This window comes from Lipotes vexillifer, unplaced genomic scaffold (assembly GCF_000442215.2).
Source record: "Lipotes vexillifer unplaced genomic scaffold, Lipotes_vexillifer_v1.1 scaffold798, whole genome shotgun sequence".
Taxonomy (NCBI): Eukaryota; Metazoa; Chordata; class Mammalia; order Artiodactyla; family Lipotidae; genus Lipotes; species Lipotes vexillifer.
The window spans coordinates 198,700-225,150 of record NW_006791593.1 but is presented as its reverse complement, the minus strand read 5'-3'; the positions used below and the strand labels follow the sequence as shown (position 1 = coordinate 225,150).

The 26,451-nt window shown below is 39.8% G+C and overlaps 1 protein-coding gene across 1 annotated transcript in view; it reads right to left on the bottom strand.

Moving 5' to 3' along the window:
• Window positions 1-26,451, bottom strand: part of LOC103079147 (serine/threonine-protein kinase ULK4-like) — a gene marked incomplete at its 5' end in the record, with an annotated part of 395,550 nt that overhangs the window by 172,571 nt on the left and 196,528 nt on the right. Inside the window, one exon of the mRNA XM_007464471.1 lies at window positions 4,927-5,093. Within this exon, the coding sequence (XP_007464533.1) occupies window positions 4,927-5,093 (167 nt within the window). The remainder of the gene's footprint in view (window positions 1-4,926; window positions 5,094-26,451) is intronic.

Here is a 26,451-nt window from a genome sequence, read left to right as displayed (position 1 = left end):
AAAGAATAAAATATCTAGGAATAAACCTACCTAAGGAGACAAAAGACCTGTATGCAGAAAATTATAAGACACTGATGAAAGAAATTAAAGATGATACAAACAGATGGAGAGATATACCATGTTCTTGGATTGGAAGAATCAACATTGTGAAAATGACTCTACTTCCCAAAGCAATCTATAGATTCAATGCAATCCCTATCAAACTACCACTGGCATTTTTCACAGAACTAGAACAAAAAATTTCACAATTTGTATGGAAACACAAAAGACCCCGAATAGCCAAAGCAATCTTGAGAACAAAAAATGGAGCTGGAGGAATCAGGCTGCCTGACTTCAGACTATACTACAAAGCTACAGTAATCAAGACAGTATGGTACTGGCACAAAAACAGAAAGATAGATCAATGGAATAGGATAGAAAGCCCAGAGATAAACCCATGCACATATGGTCACCTTATCTTTGATAAAGGTGGCAGGAATATACAGTGGAGAAAGGACAGCCTCTTCAATAAGTGGTGCTGGGAAAATTGGATAGGTACATGTAAAAGTATGAGATTAGATCACTCCCTAACACCATACACAAAAATAAGCTCAAAATGGATTAAAGACCTAAATGTAAGGCCAGAAACTATCAAACTCTTAGAGGAAAACATAGGCAGAACACTCTATGACATAAATCACAGCAAGATCCTTCTTGACCCATCTCCTAGAGTAATGGAGATAAAAACAAAAATAAACAAATGGGACCTAATGAAACTTCAAAGCTTTTGCACAGCAAAGGAAACCATAAACAAGACCAAAAGACAGCCCTCAGAATGGGAGAAAATATTTGCAAATGAATCAACTGACAAAGGATTAATCTCTAAAATTTACAGGCAGCTCATGCAGCTCAATAACAAAAAAATAAACAACCCAATCCAAAAATGGGCAGAAGACCTAAATAGACATTTCTCCAAAGAAGATATACAGACTGCCAACAAACACATGAAAGAATGCTCAACATCATTAATCATTAGAGAAATGCAAATCAAAACTACAATGAGATATCATCTCACACCAGTCAGAATGGCCATCATCAAAAAATCTAGAAACAATAAATGCTGGAGAGGGTGTGGAGAAAAGGGAACACTCTTGCACTGCTGGTGGGAATGTGAATTGGTTCAGCCACTATGGAGAACAGTATGGAGGTTCCTTAAAAAACTACAAATAGAACTACCATATGACCCAGCAATCCCACTACTAGGTATATACCCTGAGGAAACCAGAATTCAGAAAGAGTCATGTACCAAAATGTTCATTGCAGCTCTATTTACAATAGCCCGGAGATGGAAACAACCTAAGTGCCCGCCGTCGGATGAATGGATAAAGAAGATGTGGCACATATATACAATGGAATATTACTCAGCCATAAAAAGAAACGAAATTGAGCTATTTGTAATGAGGTGGATAGATCTAGAGTCTGTCATACGGAGTGAAGTAAGTCAGAAAGAGAAGGACAAATACCGTATGCTAACACATATATATGGAATTTAAGAAAAAAAAATGTTATGAAGAACCTAGGGGTAAAACAGGAATAAAGACAGAGACCTACTGGAGAACAGACTTGAGGATATGGGGAGGGGGAAGGGTGAGGTGTGTTAGGGCGAGAGAGAGACATGGACATATATATACTAACAAACGTAAGGTAGATAGCCAGTGGGAAGCAGCCGCATGGCACAGGGAAACCGGCTCGGTTCTTTGTGGCTGTCTGGAGGGGTGGGATAGGGAGGGTGGGAGGGAGGGAGACAAAGAGGGAAGAGATATGGGAACATATATATATGTATAACTGACTCACTCTGTTATAAAGCAGAAACTAACACACCATTGTAAAGCAATTATACCCCAATAAAGATGTTAAAAAAAAAAACAAAAAAACGGGACATTAATTGAGAACAATCAACGTTATACCACACAGGAGATAGCCAACATACTCAAAATATCCAAATCAAGCGCTGAAAATCATTTGCACCAACTTGGTTATGTTCATCGCTTTGATGTTTGGGTTCCACATAAGTTAAGGGAAAAAAATCTTCTTAACCGTATTTCCACATGCGATTCTCCATTGAAATGTAATGAAAACGTTTTGTTTCTAAAACAAACTGTGATGGGTGATAAAAAGTGGATACTGCCCAATAACGTGGAATGGAAGAGACTGTGGGGCAAGTGAAATGAACCGTCACCAACCACGCCTAAGGCTGGTCTTCATCCAAAGAAGGTGATGTGTATATGGTGGGATCAGAAGGGAGTCCTCTATTATGAGCTCCTTCCAGAAAACCAAACGATTAATTCTAACAAGTACTGCCCCAATCAGACCAACTGAAAGCAGCACTCAATGAAAAGTGTCCAGAATTAGCCAACAGAAAACACGTAACCTTCCATCAGGATAACGCAAGACCGCACATTTCTACGATGACCAGGCAAAAACTGTTACAGCTTGGCTGGGAAGTTCTGATTCATCCGCCATATTTACCAGACACTGTACCTTCAGATTCCCATTTATTTAGGTCTTTACAAAATTCTCTTAATGGAAAAAATTTCCATTCCCTGGAAGACTGCAAAAGGCACCTGGAAGAGTTATTTGCTCAAAAAGATAAAAAGTTTTGGGAAAATGGAATTATGAAGTTGCCTGAAAATGGCAGTAGGCAGTGGAACAAAAAAGGGTGAATATGTTGTTCAATAAAGTTCTTGGTGCAAATGAAAAATGTGTCTTTTATTTTTACTTAAAAACCGAAGGAACTTTTTGGCCAAGCCAATACATCTCTAGCCCTCAAAACCATCTTGCAGGGGTCCTGATTCCTCTAGCTCAAAGCTACAGTAATCAAGACAGTATGGTACTGGCACAAAAACAGAAATATAGACCAACGGAACAGGAGAGAAAGCCCAGAGATAAACGGACGCACATATGGTCACCTTATCTTTGACAAAGGAGGCAAGAATATACAATGGAGAAAAGACAGCCTCTTCAATAAGTGGTACTGGGAAAACTGGACCGCTACATGTAAAAGAATGAAATTAGAACACTTCCTAACAACATACACAAAAATAAACTCAAAATGGATTAAAGACCTAAATGTAAGGCCAGACTCTATAAAACTCTTAGAGGAAAACATAGGCTGAACACTCTATGACATAAATCACAGCAAGATCCTTTCTGACCCACCTCCTAGAGAAATGGAAATAAAAACAAAAATAAAGAAATGGGACCTAATGAAATGTAAAAGCTTTTGCACAGCAAAGGAAACCATAAACAAGACAAAAAGACAACCCTCAGAATGGAAGAAAATATTTGCAAACGAAGCAACTGACAAAGGATTAATCTCCAAAATATACAAACAGCTCATGCAGCTCAGTATCAAAAACACAAACAACCCAATCCCAAAATGGGCAGAAGACCTAAATAGACATTTCTCCAAAGAAGATATACAGATTGCCAACCAACACATGAAAGGATGCTCAACATCACTAATCATTAGAGAAATGCAAATCAAAACTACAGTGGGGTATCACCTCACACTGGTCAGAATGGCCATCATCAAAAAATCTACAAACAATAAATGCTGGCTGGAGAGGGTCTGGAGAAAAGGGAACCCTCTTGCACTGTTGGTGGGAATGTAAACTGATACAGCCACTATGGAGAACAGTATGGACGTTCCTTAAAAAACTAAAAATCGAACTATCATACAACCCAGCAATCCCACTACTGGGCATATACCCTGAGAAAACCATAATTCCAAAAGGAGTCATGTACCACAATGTTCACTGCAGCTCTATTTACAATAGCCAGGACATGGAAGTAACCTAAGTGTCCATCGACAGATGAATGGATAAAGAAGATGTGGTACTTATATGCAATGGAATATTACAGGCATAAAAAGAAACGAAATTGAGCTAGTTGTAGCGAGGCGGATGGAGCTAGAGACTGTCACACAGAGTGAAGTAAGTCAGAAAGAGAAAAACAAATACCGTATGCTAACACATATATATGGAATCTAAAAAAAAAAAAAAGGTTCTGAAGAACCTAGGGGCAGGACAGGAATAAAGATGCAGATGTAGAGAATAGACTTGAGGACACGGGGAGGGGGAAGGGTAAGCTGGGACGAAGTGAGAGAGTGGCATGGACATATAGACACTACCAAATGGAAAATAAATAAAATAGATAGCTAGTGGGAAGCAGCCGCATAGCACAGGGAGATCAGCTCGGTGCTTTGTGTCCACCTAGAGGGGTGGGATAGGGAGGGTGGGAGGGAGACGCAAGAGGGAGAGGACATGGAGCTATATGTATACGTATAGATGTTTCACTTTGTGATAGAGCAGAAAATAACACACCATTGTAAAGCAATTATACTCCAATAAAGATATTAAAAAACAAAAAAAAATCTTGCAATTCCACATTATCAGTCATAAGGGAAAGCAAGTGTGAGGGTTTATGTGTTGCATATGCATGTATATGTATGTGTGTGTATCTATGCACATACAAACACATTATGTGTGCGTGTGTATGTGCACCTAAAATCTCAATCCGCTGCTAAGCTAATCCATCCTGTTGGGGGTGGGCTGGGGTGCCATCTCTGGACAGGAAAGACTACACACTGCTTGGCCAGCCTCACACTCCAAATGATCTCTGGGTCGCCAGCAGTTCCCTAATGAGTACTCACCAATTCCTTGCTTGGGCCTCTCCTGCTTTCCTTTCAGACTTTGTGTTCAAATTACCTGTCCTTGACACTGGTCACCCAAAGATGGCTAATAAATATGGTATTCTCTCCCTATAGAATCATATGTTCTTTTCCAAAAATAAAGACACATTCAAGGAAGATGAGAGAAAAGAGAAGGAAAGGGAAGTGGGACGTGGCACAGGGCAGTTCAAGATGTGGAGAAAGAGGTCCTCTACCTGCAGAGCCAGTCGCACGACCCCCGAGGTATAGGTCAGCATGCTGTGCAAAATATCAAGCAGGGAAAATAGCAGAGCGGCTGCCATCTCGTGGTTGTTTTTATTGTCCACATCCAAGCACAGTGTGGCAGTTTCAGTGAACAGGTTACAGACGTGATGGACCAGTCCTGGGGGTAAAGTAGGAGAAGGGTAAAACATTCATCATAAAATATAAAAATAACGTGTCACGTAAACCCAGCAGAGCAGGCATACATCGTCTGCATTGCATAACCTCCAAACAGTCCTTCAACTGTATTTGTACCAGGTACACTTGGGAAAGGTTTCTAGAATGCATGTTCTCAGGCCACACACCCAGAGAGTCTGCTCAGGAGCCTGGAATGAGGCCTAGGAATATACTTGTTAAAAAGCTCCCCCGCTGATTTTGATGGAAGGGTTCCCCAAATTACACTTTGAGAAACACTATGCTACATGGACAGGCTTCCAGGGATGGAAGATTCCCTGACACTGCACAGTGCTGTATGCAAACATCCTGTCCCCAGGTTCTGTTTAAAGGTACAGTTCTTCATGGGGTGGCTCAGAGACCACAAGTGAACTGGGGGTCTATCAAGGATGGACAAGTAACTGGGTCACCTCAAGAGGCTAAAGAAATGAAGTGATTTTTTTCACATGCATTCCAAAATGTACGATAATGATTTTAAGCAACATGAAATTGAGAAATTGCCAGGTCTGTCTCTGCAAACCTCATATTCACAGTGTGGCTGGTCTTCATCAACTTTCACTTTGATGTAGTTTGTTATGACCAATACATTTAAGTTGGCATTTTTATTATTATTGTAACGCAGCATTACATTTTGAATTCCCAAAATGATTCAGATGTAAACGTGGTGAAAAGACAACATGAAATGTTATAAACCGAAACGGTAAGGGGGTCCTTTAGTATCAGTAGATCTCAATGTTCTAGAAAAAAGTGAATCTTCGAATATAAATATTTTACACAAGCAGATGGGGAAAAAGAACATGGCAAGGAAGGAGGACATGTGTTGTAAGCTGGACCTGCAATCCACTTATTTATTGGACCTGCAATCCATTGGTCCCTAGTTCTCAGGACAATTGGATGGAAACTCTGCCAGGCACAGCCATCCGAGCTTTGGTACCTTTCCCAGACACTGCACACTGTCATTTCCAGTAAACCAATCTAGTGTTCCTAGACAAGTGCAAAGTAATTAGACTACAAAAGCGATTAATTTTATCACTAAAGGCAGAGAGAAACCAAAATTACAGAGCATCATTCAAAGTTGTAATCCTTGCGGCAAAAACCGGTATAAGCCACAAAGCTGAAAATAAATATACTTGAAGGGAAAGTCGAATGAATTATTAGCAAAATTTCTCTATCAAGTGACAAGTTTCATAGCACAAATCATCAACGACACATAGTAAAGAAAAGCAATTATTAGGACACATGCATTACACCGACAGGCATTCCCTTCTGAGTTAGCATGTATCACTCAACTGCACGCTATGAATGAGCACTTGGCGTTTGTGAGCTGCAGGTAGGGTAGAAGGGCTTTAAAACGTAGTATGTGGTAAACACATGCTGCAAGCGATGTTCTCTTTTGGGGAGTTCATGATTTTACTTTGTGACACATCATGCTGATGGTCAGAGGTGCAAGGGGCCCAGCTCTGTGAACAGCAGAGAAGGACATGGCCCTTCAGAAGGAGGTAGACCCCTGGATACCCATCTACATGCTCCTTGATTCAGACGAAACAGCTGATGAACAACTGTGCTCTTCCTGATCTCTATTCAGTCTTCAAGCAAGGAGCAGAAACAATGAATGCGATCGAATTCATGCTGGGCTGGCAAGCCTTTCCAGCCTGTGAAAAAACAGGCAACAAACACCAAGCTCTGACATTACACTCGGAAGTCACCTGCTGTCGGGGAAGGTGCTCATATGAGATTAGAAACGAAGTATGACCTAAATATTTCTTCATAACAGTGAAAATGCCAGCAAAGCCCATTAGTACGATGTTACATGGCCTAGCTCAGCCATACAGTCAGTGCTCTTCATAGACAGAACTTTCACTTCAGATGAAAATACAAGTCTTTCTTGTTTAAACATTTTATTATGAAAACAAAGAAAGTCATGAGAAATTTCAGTAAAGTGAATCCCTATCACCCTCTTTCAGAATTATCAATAGTTTGTCAATATTGTTTAACTATCCCCATCTACTTTTATTTTAGTATTTTAAAGCAAATTCTAGATATCATCTTATTTCTCCTGTAACTACCTCTGTAAGTCTCACAAATACCTTTTTTTAAAAAACATAACCACAACGCCATTACCACCTAATACAATTAACCCACTTCTTAACATACTCAATATACCATCTGCGTTCAAAACTCAACTGTCACAAAAAACTGTCTTTTTTTTTTTTTTTTTTTTACAGTTCATTTGTTTGACTCAAGATACAAAGCAGGTCCACACATTCCATTTGGCCGCAGATCTTAAGTCTCCTTTAACCTCTAACAGTCCTCTTCCCCACCTGCAATTTTTCAGGCCATTTATTTGTTGGAAAAATGAGAATATTTTTCCTGCAGATGTTCTTGTTGGGTCGTTCTTATATCCCTGCATTTCCTGTAAACTGGTAATTAGACCTAGAGACTCAATTTAATTCAGGTTTATTTTGGCAATAATACTTGGAGCTGGGTACTGTGTATATCCTGTTGCATTATATCTGGAAGGATATACTGTCTGGTTGTTCTACTCTTAATGATGTTGAAATTGACCCATGGGTTCACGGGTTGTTAGCCTAACTCATCCAGTATAAACTTCCATATCAAACGTTATCTACTAATGACCAATGTCCAGCTGTATTATTTCTTTAGACATGGCAATATGGAATTTTCAAATTCTGTCATTCCTTCTATATTTTTTCATCTGCTTTTCTTCTATAAAGAACCTTCCTTTATCAACTTATTTTGTTATCATAAAATATGGTTTGTAAAGGAAAGGCAAGGTAGATGCTTGATAAATGTTTCTTTGTTATCATTTACCAGTTTTCACAACAATGATTTTGGAGCGCTTGCAAGTCCAAATGGGACTGAGGTAGCGGGGTGGGGGAAGCTAGAAATTACCAAGGTTACTGATCAGTTCACTTTGGAGCATCAATGTGAATATAATAGATTTTTAAATAACATATTTTATGGATTTTAGTTGATTTCAACCACTATTATTTTTTATGCTAAACTTGTCCATCTATGGCCACTGAGAGCCCCTTGAAAGGTACCTACCTTCTATTAAGATAATATGTCTCAAGCTCATCTTATGAATTCCTGCCTAAGACTGTGCATTAGCTACCTCTCGAAGGAGTCCTGGTTTCTTTTAATGAGACTGGTATTTAGAGACCATGGTCTCAGCACTAGAAACACTCATTGCTACTGGGTCACTGATTCAGTGGACAGAGATAAGAAGTATACATCTTTTAGACAGAAAAAAAATAATGAGTTCATGCAGATATTTCCAATTCCACATTCCAGAAATAGACCCTCATCTCTAAGCAGCAAGGGAAAAAAGACAACATACAAGGGAACTGGCATAAGGTTAACAGCTGATTTCTCAGCAGAAACTCTACAAGCCAGAAGGGAGTGACATGACATATTTAAAGTGATGACAGGGAAGAACCTACAACCAAGATTACTCTACTCAGCAAGGATCTCATTCAGATTCGATGGAGAAATCAACAGCTTTACAGACAAGCAAAAGCTAAGAGAATTCAGCACCACCAAACCAGCTCTACAACAAATGCTAAAGGAACTCCTCTAAGTGGGAAACACAAAAGAAGAAAAAGACCTACAAAAACAAACCCATAACAATTAAGAAAATGGTCATAGGAACATACATATCAATAATTACCTTAAACGTCAATGGATTAAATGCTCCAACCAAAAGACAGAGACTGGCTGAATGGATACAAAAACAAGACCCATATATGTGCTGTCTACAAGAAACCCAATTCAGACCTAGGGACACATACAGATTGAAAGTGAGGGGATGGAAAAAGATATTCCATGCAAATGGAAATCAAAAGAAAGCTGGAGTACCAATACTCATATCAGACAAAATAGACTTTAAAATAAAGACTATTTCAAGAGACAGAGAAGGACACTACATAATGATCAAGGGATCAAGCCAAGAAGAAAATATAACAATTATATATGCTCCCAGCATAGGAGCACCTCAATACTTAAGGCACCTGCTAACAGCTATAAAAGAGGAAATCAACAGTAACACAGTAATAATGGGGGGACTTTAACATCTCACTTACACCCATGGACAGATCATCCAAAGAGAAAATTACTAAGGAAACACAAGCTTTAAATGACACAATAGACCAGATAGATTTAACTGATATTTATAGGACATTCCATCCCAAAACACCAGATTACACTTTCTTCTCAAGTGCGCACGGAACATTCTCCAGGATAGATCACATCTTGGGTCACAAATCAAGCCTTGGTAAATTTAAGAAAATTAAAATCATATCAAGTATCTTTTCTGACCACAACGCTATGAGATTAGAAATCAGTTACAGGGAAAAAAAACGTAAAAAACGCAAACATATGGAGGCTAAACAATACGTTACTAAATAACCAAGAGATCACTGAAGAAATCAAAGAGGAAATCAAAAAATACCTAGAGCAAATTACAATGAAAACACGATGATCCAAAACCTATGGGATGCAGCAAAAGCAGTTCTAAGAGGGAAGTTTATAGCTATACAAGCCTACCTAAAGAAACAAGAAAAATCTAAAATAAACAATCTAACCTTACACCTAAGGAACTAGAGAAAGAAGAACAAAGAAAATCCAAAGTTAGCAGAAGGAAAGAAATCATAAAGATAGAGAGGAAATAAATGAAACAGAAACAAAGAAAACAAGAGAAAAGATCAATAAAACTAAAAGCTGGTTCTTTGAGAAGATAAACAAAATTGATAAACCATTAGCCAGACAATCAAGAAAAAGAGGGAGAGGACTCAAACCAATAAGATTAGAAACGAAAAAGGAGAAGTTAAAACAGACACCACAGAAATACAAAGCATCCTAAGAGACTACTACAAGCAACTCTATGCCAATAAAATGGACAACCTGGAAGAAATGGACAAATTCTTAGAAAGGTATAACCTTCCAAGACTGAACCAGGAAGAAATAGAAAATATTAACAGACCAATCACAAGTAATGAAATTGAAACTGCAATTAAAAATATTCCAACAAACAAAAGTCCAGGACCAGATGGCTTCACAGGTGAATTCTATCAAACATTCAGAGAAGAGCTAACACCTATCCTTCTCAAAGACTTACAAAAACTTGCAGAGGAAGGAACACTCCCAAATTCATTCTACGAAGCCACCATAACCCCGATCCCAAAACCAGACAACGATACTACAAAAAAAAAATATTACAGACCAATATCACTGATGAGTATGGATGCAAAAATCCTCAACAAAATACTAGTAAAGAGAATCCAACAACACATTCAAAGGATCATACACCATGATCAACTGGGATTTATCCTAGGGATACAAGGATTCTTCAACATAAGCAAATCAATGTGATAAACCATATTAACAAATTGAAGAAGAAAAACCATATGATCATCTCACTAGATGCAGAAAAGGCTTTTGACAAAATTCAACACCCATTTATGATAAAAACTCTCCAGAAAGTAGGCATAGAGGGAACTTACCTCAACATAATAAAGGCCATATACGACAAACCCACAGCAAACATCATTCTCAATGGTGAAAAACTGAAAGCATTTCCTCTAAGATCAGGAACAGAAAAGGTTACCCACTCTCACCACTATTATTCAACATAGTTTTGGAAGTCCTCGCCGTAGCAATCAGAGAAGAAAAAGAAATAAAAGGAATACAAATTGGAAAAGAAGAAGTAATAATGTCACTGTTTTCAAATGACATGATATTATACATAGAGAACCCCAAAGATGCCACCAGAAAACTACTAGAGCTAATCAATGAATGTGGTAAAGTTGCAGGATACAAAATAATACACAGAAATCTCTTGTATTCCTATACAACAATGATGAAAAATCTGAAAGAGAAATTAAGGAAACACTCCCATTTACCATTTCAACAAAAAGAATAAAATACCTAGGAATAAACCTACCTAGGGAGACAAAAGACCTGTATGCAGAAAACTATAAGACACTGATGAAAGAAATTATAGATGATACAAAGAGATGGAGAGATATACCATGTTCTTGGATGGGAAGAATCAATATTGTGAAAATGACTATACTACCCAAAGCAATGTACAGATTTAATGCAATCCCTATCAAATTACCAATGGCATTTTTTACAGAAGTAGAACAAAAAATCTTAAAATTTGTATGGAGACACAAAAGATCCCAAATAGCCAAAGCAGTCCTGAGGGAAAATAATGGAGCTGGAGGAATCAGACTCCCTGACTTCAGATCATACTACAAAGCTACAGTAATCAAGACAGTATGGTACTGGCACAAAAACAGAAATACATGGAAAAGGATAGAAAGCCCAGAGATAAACCCACGCACCTATGGTCAACTAATCTATGACAAAGGAGGCAAGGATATACAATGGAGAAAAGACAGTCTCTTCAGTAAGTGGTGCTGGGAAAACTGGACAGCTACATGTAAAAGACTGAAATTAGAACACTCCCTAACACCATATACAAAAATAAACTCAAAATGGATTAGAGACCTAAATGTAAGCCCAGAAACTATCAAACTCTTAGAGGAAAACATAGGAAGAAGACTCTTTGACATAAATCAGAGCAAGATCTTTTTTGATCCACCTCCTAGAGTAATGGAAATAAAAACAAAAATAAACAAATGGGACCTACTGAAACTTCAAAGCTTTTGCAAAGCAAAGGTAACTACTAACAAGACGAAAAGACAACGCTCAGAATGGGAGAAAATATTTGCAAACAAATCAATGGACAAAGGATTAATCTCCAAAACACAGAAAAAGCTCATGTAGCTCAATATTAAAAAAACAAACAACCCAATCCAAAAATGGGCTGAAGACCTAAATAGACATTTCTCCAAAGGAGACATACAGATTTTCAAGAAGCCCACAAAAAGCTGCTCAACATCACTAATTATTAGAGAAATGCAAATCAAAACTACAATGTGGTATCACCTCACACTAGTTAGAATGGGCATCATCAGAAAATCTACAAACAACAAGTGCTGGAGAGGATGTGGAGAAAAGGGAACCCTCTTGCACTGTTGGTGGGAATGTAAATTGATATAGCCACTATGGAGAACAGTGTGGAGGTTCCTTAAAAAACTAAAAATAGAATTACCATATGACCCAGCAATCCCACTACTGGGCATATACCCAGAGAAAACCATAATTCAAAAAGACACATGCACCCCAGTGTTCAATGCAGCACTATTTACAATAGCCAGGACATGGAAGCAACCTAAATGCCCATCGACAGATGAATGGATAAAGAAGATGTGGTACATATATACAATGGAATATTACTCAGCCATAAAAAGGAGCGAAATTGGGTCATTTGTTGAGACGTGGATGGATCTAGAGAGTGTCATACAGAGTGAAGTAAGTCAGAAAGAGCAAAACAAATATCGTATATTAACGCATATATGTGGAACCTAGAAAATGGTACAGATGAACCAGTTTGTAGGGCAGAAATTGAGACACAGATGCAGAGAACAAATGTATGGACACCAAGGGGGGAAAGTGGTGGGGGGCGGTGGTGGGATGAATTCGGAGATTGGGATTGACATGTATTCACTAATATGTATAAAATGGATGACTAATAAGAACCTGCTGTATAAAAAATATAAAATAAAATTCAAAACAAAACAAAACAAAGCCTTCCAAAAGGAACACAATTTAGATCTTTATTAAAAAGGCAATGTATTTTCCATGTTTTACTTAAATTATATTGCATTAGTCATTTGCAATCATAGTCTATATGGAATTTTCCTTTGGGGGTTTTCATGTTTGGGTTTTAGGAAAGGACCCCCAATATATGGCTAATCTCTGAATAAATATTTTAACATTCCTAAATAAATAAATAAAATAAAAATTAAAAAATAATTCAGATTTTGGCCACAGAAGTGACACTTGGCAGCTGACAGTTTCTCTTAGCAAATGATCGTAGGATAAATGGAATAAATGTGACATGGATGGTGTCAACTGGCAGATGATGTGGGTTTTAAAACTCTCTTTCATGTATGTTGAATTGACCTTAAGTAAGCAATTATTGGAATAACTGAAGTCCAAATATCATGTGTATCACAAGTAGCCATATTTAGCCACTTGCGCTGTCATGACAATTACAATCAGAGAGAGTGGTGGCATTATAAAGTTCCAGGGACACCAGTTAAAAAAAAAAAAAAAAAAAAAAAAAGTAACATATCCAGAATATGTAAATGATTCCTAAACTCAATAAAAAAACCCCAAAATACCCCATGTTTAAAATGGATAATAGACTTGAACACTTAGTTTACAAAAGATATGTCAGTAAGCACATGAAAATTGTTCAACATCATTAGTCATCAGGAAACACCAAATTTACAATGAGATACCACCACACACAAACAGGAATAATTATAATGAAAAAACTGACACCACCAAATGTTGGTGAGTATGTAGAATGACCAGAACTTACATATACTGCTGATGGGAAACAGATGGCAGTTTTTTATAAATTTAAATACATATTTACTACATTTCCTAGCAATTCCATTCTTAGGGATTTATCCAAATAAAATGAAAACATATGTCCACAGAAAGACTCCTTAGACCTGTGTTCAAAATAGCCCCAAATCGGAAATAGCCCAGGTGTCCATCAACAGGAGAACAGATAAACAAACTGAGATATATTCATACAATGGAGTACCACTCAGCAATAAAAAGGAATGAACCACTAAATCCTATAACAACATGGCTGAATCTCAAAAACAGGGCTGAAAGAAAGACACCGGGAACAAAAAGAGGGTATATAAACTCATCTGTATGAATACGTTTAAAGAAAACTCGTCTATGTTGATTGAAACAGAATAGTAGCTGCTTCTGAGGGAGGGGCAGAACAGAACTTTCTAGGGTAACAGAAATGTTCTATACTTTAACAAGGTGTTGGTTACAGGAATATATGCATTTTTCAAAAATGACTGAACTGTATATATAAGGTTTGTCCGTTTCACTGTATATAAACCATACCTAAATTTTAAAAGAGCTAAAGAAAATCAGTTGGGATAGACTGAGAGAGGTCGGAGGAAGTTAAGTGAAGCAGGAAGTGTGGCCTCTGCTGGGATGAGAGCAGCATTTACTGAGCACCTGCTTTGTGCCTGGCACTGGACCTTCACTTGGCTTTTTACATTTAATATCTCATCTGAATTCTCTAACAGCTCCAGGGAACAGATGCTAATATCGCCACTTTCTAGATGTGAAAACGAAAACTCAGGGGATTTAAGTAACCAGTTCAAGGTCACAGAGTAAGCAGGAGTCACAAAGTGATCTGGACCTGCATATAACTCCAAGGTCCATTACTGTCAATACCACGGAGCCTCTGGGAGCAGCCAGTGGGGAACTGAGACCAGAAGGTCAATGAGGAAACCTCTGCAGTTATGCCATGACCAAGTGCTGGTGAGGAGGGAAGCAAGGAGGGGGCAGAAATATCCCTCAGCAAGTGTGATTTGTGACTTCCTGGCAACAGTGAGGTGTGGCCAAAAAGCCTCAGTAAGAGACAGGAGAACTAGACCCTCACTGGAGGAAATGGGCAATTGAGTTTTCCAGGAACTATAATGCACTTTAGTTTTCAAGACACACGAGTTTGAGATAACATCCAAAAGCCAAGGCCCAAAGGCTGTTGGAGATGAAGGCCTAGAAACCAGCTAACAGTCAGATCGGAAAAGGGTGGGAGATGACTGGAGAAAGTGGAAAAGTTCCCAAGGACGGGCAAGACAGAGGCCCAGAGTTAAAGACTGAGAGATGAGTAGATCCCAGACAGGGGAGGAATTTACAGGGGAGATGGAGCCAAAGGTGCCAACATAACAGAGAAAGAGCCCTAATAACATAATGCCACAGACATCAACAAATGACCAGAATCAAACAGAAAAAGGGTGTCAAGGGTATCTAGCTGACACAGTTCAAAGCCTGAGACAAGTTCCAGGTTACTGAAGACAGTTGTTGGTAAAACTCGTTAGGTCCTGTGCCCTGAAGTCAGACTTGAAGTTGCCAGACCTTCCTTGTTACATTTTCCCACATACCATGTAGGTTTTGACATATTTGCTTCCATGCTGTCCAGAATTTCCCCATAGAGGGAGTTAGGAAATAGAGTTTCTTGGAAGGCAGGAGAGCTTGGACTGGCATTTGCATAGAGCTGACCACACCAGTTGTCCACATCCTCTGTGGGAGCAAAGGAGGCAGCCTGTTGGTCCCCTCATCTCACCCTACGGAACCTGAGGATTAGACTGTTCAAACAGGCAAAGCTCTGAGAATGAGCTAACACATGATGCATTTTACTAAAGTGAAGGCATAAATCTAAGGAGGTGGCAAAGGGAAGGAAAGGAAGTCACCATTCCCCATTTCTGTACTTTCATTCTCCCCAGTCAACAGAAAGATACTCCACCTCCAGAGAGACTGAATGAAGTTCCAGGATACTGCCAGGCTGTGTTCTCCAGAGTGAAAACTTTGCAAGGGATTCATCTGTCAGCAGGCACGTGTGTATGGCTCTTTTCTACCTTCCTCTGCCCCTAAGAAGGCTAATGACAATACAGCAGAGGCAGAGGCCTGAGCCCCTGGGAAGGGCCCAGCCATTTCTTTTGTTGCTGTCTTGGGAGGGGGTTTCTGCGCCTCTTCTCTCAACCAGACCCAGTCTGAGATATTGGCTAAGGTCAGCTCTGCTCCAGACCCTCAGGGCAAATGCACAGCCCCTTGCTATGTCCCCTGGCCCTCCCCTCGGGCTAGCTGGCTTGCATCTGTGGGCAAGGAAGAGAAGGCTCTCCTGCATGAGGGTGTTGAGATCCAAGAGATTGAGATTGAGATTCCAACGCCGAGGCAAATACACAGGAATAGCAACAGCCATCTCTGTTTCTAGGCCAGCAGATGGACCTAGTATAGGAAGTGGGGCTAAGGGCGGTCCTCTACGGAGACCAGTATAATGAAAAGGGTTTCTGTGCATTGCTTGCCTGTCATCTCCCTTAGAGATGCCGTACAAAGACATTTGGGATAGCGTCCTAGAACTTCCCAATCCTCTGGCCAAATGCTATCTGAATACTCCATCCCAGCATCTCTAAAAGAAATCAAAATTCATTAAGTCATAGAATGCAAGAACTATTTTACATGAATCATAACCAACTCTTCAAAAAAAAATCCAAGAATTATTCTGGGTTAATTATAAGCAAATCTCTAAAGGGGTCATCCCCATAAGTTATTTTCAAGCGTTTAATATTCCAGAAATATTAATGTGCATGAGCTGTTCCCAGCTTTGGTCACTGTGTCCTTATTATAATATTACTTTCTCAAAATCTGTTGCAGCAGAGAACTAATATAAGAGTACACTTTGAAATTCCAAGCTTTTGAAAGTACTTTCCATTTCTATCATTAATGATTTGAAAACAACACTCTAAATCCAAGCATAAACTCCCCAGATACAGGCTTCCTTGCAGATAATTCTACATTTACATCATACAAACATGTGGTCATTTCCACTAGGGTTCATTAGAGTCAACCTAAACAGACAATCCGGAAGAGGAGTATAAAAGCATCTGTGCAACTCGATGTGGGGAAATGGTTTTGTTTTTCCCAAAATGATCAACGCTTAACCACCAAAACCACCAAAGTCATATCACATCAGCTGAGTTAAACATCTTCTTTTAAATAGAAGAACATGGAGGGTGAAAGTGGCAATACTGTCCTGGATACACTGAAGGGTAAATGGAGGCATCTGTGAATGGCGTGGGTCCTGAGCTGTAGCATCCCAGCAACCATTCCTGGGCAAAATTAAGGAGCTGACACACACACACAGAAATGACCCCAAACGAAAACACGTCCAAACATCTCTGAGGTTAAGAATTACTGAACCATCTTAGTGTCAGTCTTTGCCTCTGTTTTTCCAGCCCGTTTATCTGTGTCCAACCTGCCTGCACAGGCTGGCATAGGTGCTTCCTAAGAGGCCCTGGGTGTCCACACAGTGCCCGGTGCCAGCCCAACCCCTCACCCCAGACTTCATCTTCCTCCCGCATCTGCCCTCCCAATTCCTTTTTTTTTTTTTTTTTTTTTGGCCGTGCCGTGTGGCATGCAGGACCTTAGTTCTCCGACCAGGGGTTAAACACGCGCTCCCTTCAGTGGAAGCACGGAGTCTTAACGACTAGACCAGCAGGAAAGTCCCTGCCCTTCCAATTCTGCATGCCTCTGCCCTGGACCTTTGGTGTCCACTCTCACCTAAAGCCCTCACCCTCACACCCGTCCCTCCCAAACACCAAGGGCCCATGGGAGTCTGGCTTTCCCCAGTCAGGAGAGGAACACTGAATAAGTCTTGCTAGATGAGGATGACTAGCCAATTCATAATTCTGTGCTCTGAAATTACTAACTCATTGAACCTGAAATGGAAAGTATGTCATAGGCTGGGACCTCTCAAATATGACAGACACTAATGTTTAAGTGACATTTTTCTTCCGAAAACCTGAACGGACTCTGTATTCAGGGCATTCATTCTGAATTACTTTCCTAAGAAAACTTTGTCTATGAGAGTATCTTAAAAACAAACTCACTCCAGCTCCCCTGAGTCCACAACTGTCCCTGGATTCTCCTGTGATTAGCACAGAATCACTCAGTTCCACAGATAAAGAACACTGGACTGAATTATTCCAGGTGCATGATTTATCCTGGCCAGCTGTCTCAGGGGCTGCAATGCCCTTTTCTGGTTTAAACAGAGATCCTGAATTTTAGCAACACATAAACCTATTTCCGTGTGGCCAGAATAAGGCTCTAGTTGCATACTTGAGAGGTAAAAGTTCTGGACAGAATGAACTCAATTATAAAAACCATTGAAAGGAGCAGCTTAACACGTAAAGGATTTGTGCACTGAAGATAACGTGAATTTTAATTACTCAGAGACAGCTAAAAGAGCATAGGATTAATTTAAACAAATATACCTGGAACAATTTTGGAAAGTGAGAATATAAAAAGTAGAAGTGGATGCTAATTTCATGCCTGAAACTTATAATACAATATTGTTTATAACTAAGTAAATTTTATTAACTCAAAGGTACAGAAACTTTCCAGTTTTTATAAGGAAATTAATGGGTAAAGAACAATGAATCATACACGTGCAATGCCCAGGAAAGCGCTAGAAGAGAGTGGAGTGGAGGAGCAGGGAAGGAAACCCTCCTGTGAGGGAGGGAGACTCCTCAGCAGCAACACAGCCCAAAGTCCACTCCGCAAAGCCTGGAAGCTTTGTCTAATTCCGTTCCGACTACAACGCAGCACTTGCTGAATTATGAAGGGGCTTCTATGAGCTGGGCCCTGAGCTAGAGATGTGCTCTTGAGGCCCCAGAAGACCTTCAGTCCTTCCTTTTCCTTCCCCTGCCATCTATCTCCCAGCTGGTGGGTAAACGTTCAGGAGAAAGCACGCATCAGTCACTTAGCCAATGGTTCATGTGCAATATGCAGAGCTCATATGATGTAAATTTCATAGTGCCAGACAATGAGGGAAAAAACTCAACAAGTGGCTCCTTCTTTTCAAGGCCCTGTTAAAAAGATATCCACATGTGAAACACATCACAGAATAAAAGGTCAGCTTGGTGCTATGTGTCAGAGAGCAATGATCAGTGGGAGGACAGGGGAAGGAGGGACTAAAAGTGGCCTTGGTAGGACATGAGGGTTTGGATAGGCAGGAGGGAGGAGGGGCTCACTAGTTTTGGTCAACACGAGAAAGATTTCCAGTTGGGATTTGAACATGCCGTAGTCAAGCAATTGTGTGAAGGCTAGAACATAGGGCCTGTGAGAGGGCGGCTGTAGTCAGATTCCCAAGGCAGAAGACCCTAGGTTTTATCCTATAGGCAATGCAAGGTGGCAAAGATTTCTCCCATTGGTTTCTTATTATAAAAGCGATATATACTCATTATGGACAAATTCGCATTTTTTCTTATACTCTGTAAATATTCGAATAATACAGATATATGTATTTGTATATAAAATGTGTGACATAGAGAATTAAAACTCCCCAGACATTCCATTTCCTTAAAAATCACGATACATAAGGGCTTGCTATGGATTCTTTCGAGGCATGTGAAATATACATAAACACACACACACATACATGCATGGAACAGATTCTATGGCTTGCTTTTTTTCACTGAAGAATCTGTCAGAGACATCTTCCCACACTATATAAAGTGCTTACTTGTTCTTTTAAAGAACTAGATAGTATCCCATTTTTAAAACAAAATTCCATGATAAAGTTAACCCCGAGAAGGAGAAGCCGGGAAGTTTAGATATCGCCTGGCCGCTGTATGCTCTGCGCAAGGTGACTGTGTCCCCAGCCCTGTTTTCTTCCCCTGGAGTTCCAGAAGCAGGGCAGGGAAGGAGAGAGCCACATCTCTCTGGGGAACATTTTAACATTTGAAACAGGGGAGTGGCAGTGGTGATGCATCATCTCAAGGATCAAACAGCAAGGATGCAGGGCTATAACAAGAATGAAAAGGAAAGTGATGGAGAGAAAAGAGAAACTGGGGGGAGAAGGGCTTCGGGTGTCACATTTGGGCCCCTGGCTCTAGCTGTTTCTGGGGCCCAGGAATGATTCTGCCTTGAGTGCCATCAGACACCCTTGGACTCACAGACCTTCCACTTTTCATGTGGCTAGTTTGAGTCAAGTTTCTGATACATGCAGGTAAGAGTCCTAACCAACACAGGAGACTGGGAATTCTTGTTTTTAAGTCCTCTTTTAACTGGATAGATTAGCAGTTCCCCAAATGTCAATTTTCAAGTTACTCAGTCATCTTCAAAAAATCCTTTCTTGACTCCATGCGTATCCCCGTCCTACTTCCCTTTCTTTCAATCTGCATTTATTTACTTATTTTTATTTTTGTCAGTCTATTGCAGCCCCAGGTCATCCTCCTCTCCCCAGAGGCAACTAGTTTTACTTGATTATTTTATTATTTATCTCTGTAACACTAAACACACTTGCGGTATTTTAGCTTTAGACATTATCTGATGACTTCCTACCATACAATAATGAAGATGCAGGGCTTCCCTGGTGGCGCAGTGGTTGAGAATCTGCCTGACAATGCAGGGGACACGGGTTCAAGCCCTGGTCTGGGAAGATCCCACATGCCGCGGAGCAACTGGGCCTGTGAGCCACAACTGCTGAGCGTGCGCGTCTGGAGCCTGTGCTCCGCAACAAGAGAGGCCGCGATAGTGAGAAGCCTGCGCACCGCGATGAAGAGTGGCCCCCGCTTGCCACAACTAGAGAAAGCCCTCGCACAGAAACGAAGACCCAACACAGCCATAAATAAATAAATAAATTAATTAAATAATGAAGATGCAGCTCTCTTTCCCCACCCCTACCTCGCATGCACACAATTCCCACGCCTCATCCCCCACTATGATTATCTCTTACTTTTAATCAGATTGATGTTCAGTGATTGCACTGCTATGACTGTAAACACTATTCCTAAATAAATCATATAGAAAACTATGATTATTTTTCCTTTCCTGGGAAATTTCTTGTTTTCCCTGGAGTTAATAATTTAACTCTTTAAAAATTTGATAATTTAATAATTATTAATAATTTATTAATAATTTAATAATTATTAATGATTTCGATTTAAATAATTTGACTCTTATTTTAATGGCATTTTGAGACTGTGGTATGGTAGGGTAAATAATGCCCCCTCTCCCTAAAGATATCCACATCCTAATCCCTGCAAACTGTGAATATTACCTTAAAATGGCAAAAGGGACTATATAAGTGTGATTAAGGATCTTGAGATGGAGAGATTATCCTGGATTATCCAAGTGGGTCGAATGTAATCACAAGGGTTCTTAGAAGAGGGAAGCAGGAGATCGGAGACAGTAGTAGGAAAGGTGATGACAAAAGCAAGAGGTTGGAGTGATGCAAGGGAGGGGCCAAAAGCCTAGGAATACAGCAGCTTCTAGCAGCTCTTCAACTTGGGTTTTCAAGGCAGGGAAACAGAAACCTCTAGAAGGAATGAAGCCCTGCCAACAGATGGCTTTAGACTTCTGACCTCCAGAACTGTAAGAGAATACATTTTTTATGTTGTTTTAGGATGCTAAACCTGTCGCTTTGTTAGAAACTAATACAAGGAGGAAACAAAAGTAATTCTTTTGGCTTAGTCTGTCGTCTTTACCAAGAAGTCCTCAGTCACTGTTCCTACTGATGAGACATACTTGTGAGTTTGCATCAGCTGACAGACCAAAACCTTAGAGAACCCAATCTGATAATGTTAGAGATGTTCTATAGTCATTACATTGTTCTGTAGGAAAAGCTTATGAATTGGCTCATTTCAGGTTGGCCAAATACGGAGAGGGAGACTATATCATTCAAATTATAGCAGAGAAAGCACAATGGACTGAGAGCCTGGAGACACATATCCTGGTCTCAGCCCTATAGAACCTAACAGAGTGACTGTGGTCAACTCTCTCCTTCTTACTGAGCCATAATTTCCTTACTAGAAAATGACGATGAAGGAGCACTGTGTGACACCTGAGGTTTCCTTTAGCTCTGATACTTTGTAATTATAAGTCAGAATGTGGCAAATGAATATTGTGTTTCTCTAAACCTACTAAAACGCTACATGGAAAATTATTTGCAGACACTTCAATAAAGATTCACAATAACAAACTGTGACTATTAGTAAAATAAATAAATAAATAGTAAAATAACATCAATACTCTAAACTAAAAGCTAGGTATTAGAACTAGCCAGAGAAACAGTAATAACAGCAAAAACCTGGATGGCTCTTATCACGTGCCAGGTACTATTCTAAGTGCTTTAACAGATATCTAACAAAAAAAAAAAAATCTCCTTAACAGCTCCATTTCACAGATGATGAGACTGAGGCTGAGAAAGGTTACATGCCTTTGCCAAGGCCATGTGGCTCCACAGTCTGTGCTATTACACACTATGCAAGATAGCTTTTTTGTAACTGAAATGACTGAAAAAGGAAAAAGAGGAAACTACAACTATTCAGTCTAAGAAGTGAATGCAAAAAAACCCCCAGATTTATTTTAAAAGATGTAATTAGGAAGAGATAAGGATAAGAAAGGTAATGGGAAGGGCTTTACATACCAAGTTGAATCTCTCCCATTACTAGAGACATAGAAAGGGCTAAAGAAGTGTAAACAAAAAGAAGGGATAGAAAACTGCCATGGCACCAAGACACTCTGCCTTGAAAATCAATCTGCTTCATTAAAATCTTATTTTGCTGGCTTCCCTGGTGGCGCAGTGGTTGAGAGTCCGCCTGCCGATGCAGGGGACATGGGTTCGTGCCCCGGTCCGGGAAGATCCCACATGCCGCGGAGCGGCTGGGCCCGTGAGCCATGGCCGCTGAGCCTGCACGTCCGGAGCCTGTGCTCCGCAACGGAACAGGCCACAACAGTGAGAGGACCACGTACCGCAAAAAAAAAAAAAAAATCTTATTTTGCCAAACTTATTTTGGCATTTGTACACAGCAGGTCTATTATCCCACAACAGTATTCCACGTCAGTGACGTCTTTCCACATTAGTTAATTAACAGATGCCACTCACAGCATAAGCCTATTCTAGCTGATGGTGCAGGAGACACAAAGCAATATTAGGTATTCAACACCAGTGCTGTCAAGTAAATGACAACAATCAGCAGGGAATGTACATCATTTTCCATTTTCTGGTGGAGAAAATAAACATTAGGAAGAATTTTTTTTCATTTTTTTTTCATTTTTCATTTTTTAATTTTTTATTGAAGTATAGTTGATTTACAATGTTGTGTTAGTTTCAGGTGTACAGCAAAGTGATTAATATATATATATATATTCTTTTTCAGATTCTTTTCCCATATAGGTTATTACAAAATATTGAGTATAGTTCCCTGTGCTATACAGCAGGTCCTTGTTTATTTGTACTTAGCTTTGATGCTTAACAACAGCTGTGCTTGTCTTTGTATGAAGCAAAACATCTTTACAATAGTATTCTGCATTCATGCCAAAACCCGGCACTGCCCAGCGATTGCTGCGGACTCTAAATGAAGAAACATTGAATGTCGAGCTTGCAAATGCAGTGTTAGGAAATTTCAACATTGTGGCAGCCATGACCATTCTCCTAGGTCTCCACCTTGAAATTTGGAGCTTAGCATGGATCCTCCCCCATCATTCTTTTCAAACATCTAATTGAATAAATTCATCAAGATTTTTCTAAACAGTTATTGGAGTGATAGCTATCACTAGATCCTCATCACCTGAACTCAAGTCCAAAAGAAAAATCCTTGAGCACCTGTCAAGTACAAGGCAGCACTCCTGATGTTTACAGAGGCACAGGCGGAGGGGTCCCTCCCTCGGTGGCTTGGGTAAGTGGCCACAAATCAGGGATGAAGAGACACTAGACAAACACATCTAACACAAAGCAGAAGATGTCAAGTGCCACCGGGAGATACCAATGAAGTGATATGAGATGTGAAACCAGAGAGACTGCAGAGCCGGTCCAGAGGATCAGGGAAGGATTCTCCTGGGGCCATGCCTTCTTTCCGGCTGACCCTCATTACAGCCAGTTGGCCTCAGGGTTCCTTTTCACCTGTCTGGCCAAAATCCTCACAAAGAATTTTATATGTAACTTTTATATATCGAATTTCTGAAAAATCTGAAGTCACATTGGAAATCAATGCAAGCTATAAAGGAACTTACAAAAACTCACTTAAATATTAATGTAAACGATGAAGCTGGCAGAAACAACCATAGAAGAAAATATATGAGGAATACTGCTTAAAAACAGAAAAACGTAATACTCATTCTTTACCTCCTTACACTTGACCTCTTCGTGGCTCTTGACACATTTGACCTTCTGGAAATGCTGCCGCCTTCTTGGCGTACAGGACACCCCACACTTCTGGGTTTCCTCGCCGTTCACTCCTCAGTTTCCTGAAGCTCTTTTGTCCTTCACACCACAATCAAGGTGTGTACTTATCTGATGAGCTGTCTGTCTTCCCTACTAGACCATAATTCTACAAGAGCAGAAAACACATCTATTGGGGCTATTCCTATCTCACCTAAGCCTAGCACAGTCCCTGGCTCATACTGGGTACTCAACAAACATGTGCTGAGTAACTGACACTACAACAAGATCAAAGAACGGCTCATTCTAGAAATTCATAGATGAATAATCATTAGAAAAACCATTAATAGATGACACACTTAACAGTGTGTGGGAATAAACAAATATTACCCAAATGAGAACAAGCAGAGGCTATTTGGAGCTTGCTGTAGCAAAGGAGTCAGCCAGCATCACTTGTGTTTGGCAGAGACTCAAAGGCAGGCAGGCAGGAGAGAGACAGCTTCATAGTGAAAAGACAGACAGGCTTCGCAAACACACTGATTGGAGACTGTTGGCATGGGGAAGCTGGAGGTGGGTTAACTAAAAGCAAGGTACCTTGTCATTGTCTGGGGGAGCATATTTGACTTTCTGTGGCTGGTCCTGAGTTGGAAGCAGGGGAAAAAATTAAGGAAGCTGGCAGTTACTGACCAAGTCCTGACCTATTTGGGCCAAATGCTACAGAGGTGATGGTCTGGCGTCCTGGAATGGTTGCTGCAGAGGTTGTAAGTCAGAAGTCTGTTTTCATATAGGATCTGACCACTGTCCATTTATATAACTGGCCAATCAACAGTAGAGGCATATGCATTCAGGGCAGGAACAAGGAGAGGATGCCCACTCTCACAATTTTCATTAAAAATTCTGTTGGAAAACAAGGACCCACTGTATATACAGCACAGGGAACTATATTCAATATCTTGTAACAACCTATAATGGAAAAGAATGTAAGAATATATATATGTATATATGATTCAGTTTATACACACACACACACACACACACACACATAACTAAATCATTTTGCTCTTCACCTGAAACTAACACAATGTTGCAAATCAACTATACTTCAGTTAAAAAAATAAAAATTCTGTTGGATAATCTAGCCAAGGCAATAATAATAGTTAACTACTTTCATAGTTAACAGGCTTCTTTAAAAGCCTATGCAGGGAAGGGACTAATGAGACTTGAAACCATTAAAAAAGATGTAGAGCTACATGTACTGATACAGAAACATGTCTACAGCATAGAATATGGGAAACCAAGTTAATAAATAATACATACAGTACAATAGCATATATACTACAGGCATTTAAGAGTAATTTTTTTTTATTAAACACTTCCTAGTTTTTCAGCACAGTGCTGTTTTACACACTTTATCTTTATACACATCTCATCTAATCCTCCATGGCCACCCAGTTATTATACCCATTAGTTTTCAGATGAGAAAGTGGGGACCTCCCAGAGAATTGTAAGTAAGGCCTAAACCCAGGCAAGCTAACTCCAGACCTGGATTCTTCCTCACTGTCTACTTCTGCTTGGAAAGCTCTACGTACATGGATAACCCAGGTCACCTGGGTTTGCTTTTAACTTCATACACTTCCTCATTATATAAATTTTCATAATGAGTATATGTTGCTTTTATGATTGGAAAAGATACAGATATTTTATTACATCTTATAAGAAATTAAATTGTAAATTGACAGCACTTTATTTTTTTTATCATGATCTGAAACTTACAAATTTGTTAGCAGTGAGTAAGGCTTCTGTTCAGAGTTCAGTTTGAACCTTTGTAACACCAAGTAGACTTGTATTCCATTCTGACACTTTCATGAGGTTTGTTCCACCTTGAAGAAAGTTTCAAATGTCTCAGCTGTGAGGAAGCTTGATACCAAGAAAATAAATACTACTTGGAAGCTTGTGAGACATTTAAGTACTGGCTTTGCTTACCTAATTGGGATGGCTTTGGTACAGGAGCATGTGAAAATCAAGGAGACAGAAAATGGAGCTGAGAAAATGACATACTCTGGTCATCCTTCCTGGAGGTCTCAGAGCAAAAGCAGTCTCATTCCTACTGACACAACACTGTAAACCAACTACACGCCAATAAATTGTTTTTAAAAAGAGAGAGAGAGAAAAACCAAATGTTATGGGGAAAAAAAACATACTGCTATCCCATACCCTTCTGCTTTCTCCAAACTTTCCATCCACTTCCCCCCCACCCACCCTCCCTCACTTCTGAGTTATTCAATTTCACTTAAGTTTCCTTCCTCTCTCCCTTTCATCTGTTGTTTTCAACTAAGCCAATTTCTCAATCCAAAGGAAACCTCCCACTGGCTTTGGCTTTTGGTGGTCCCTCAAAATTACCATCCTTCCCTTTTTTTTTTTTTTTTTTTTTTTGGGTACGTGGCGC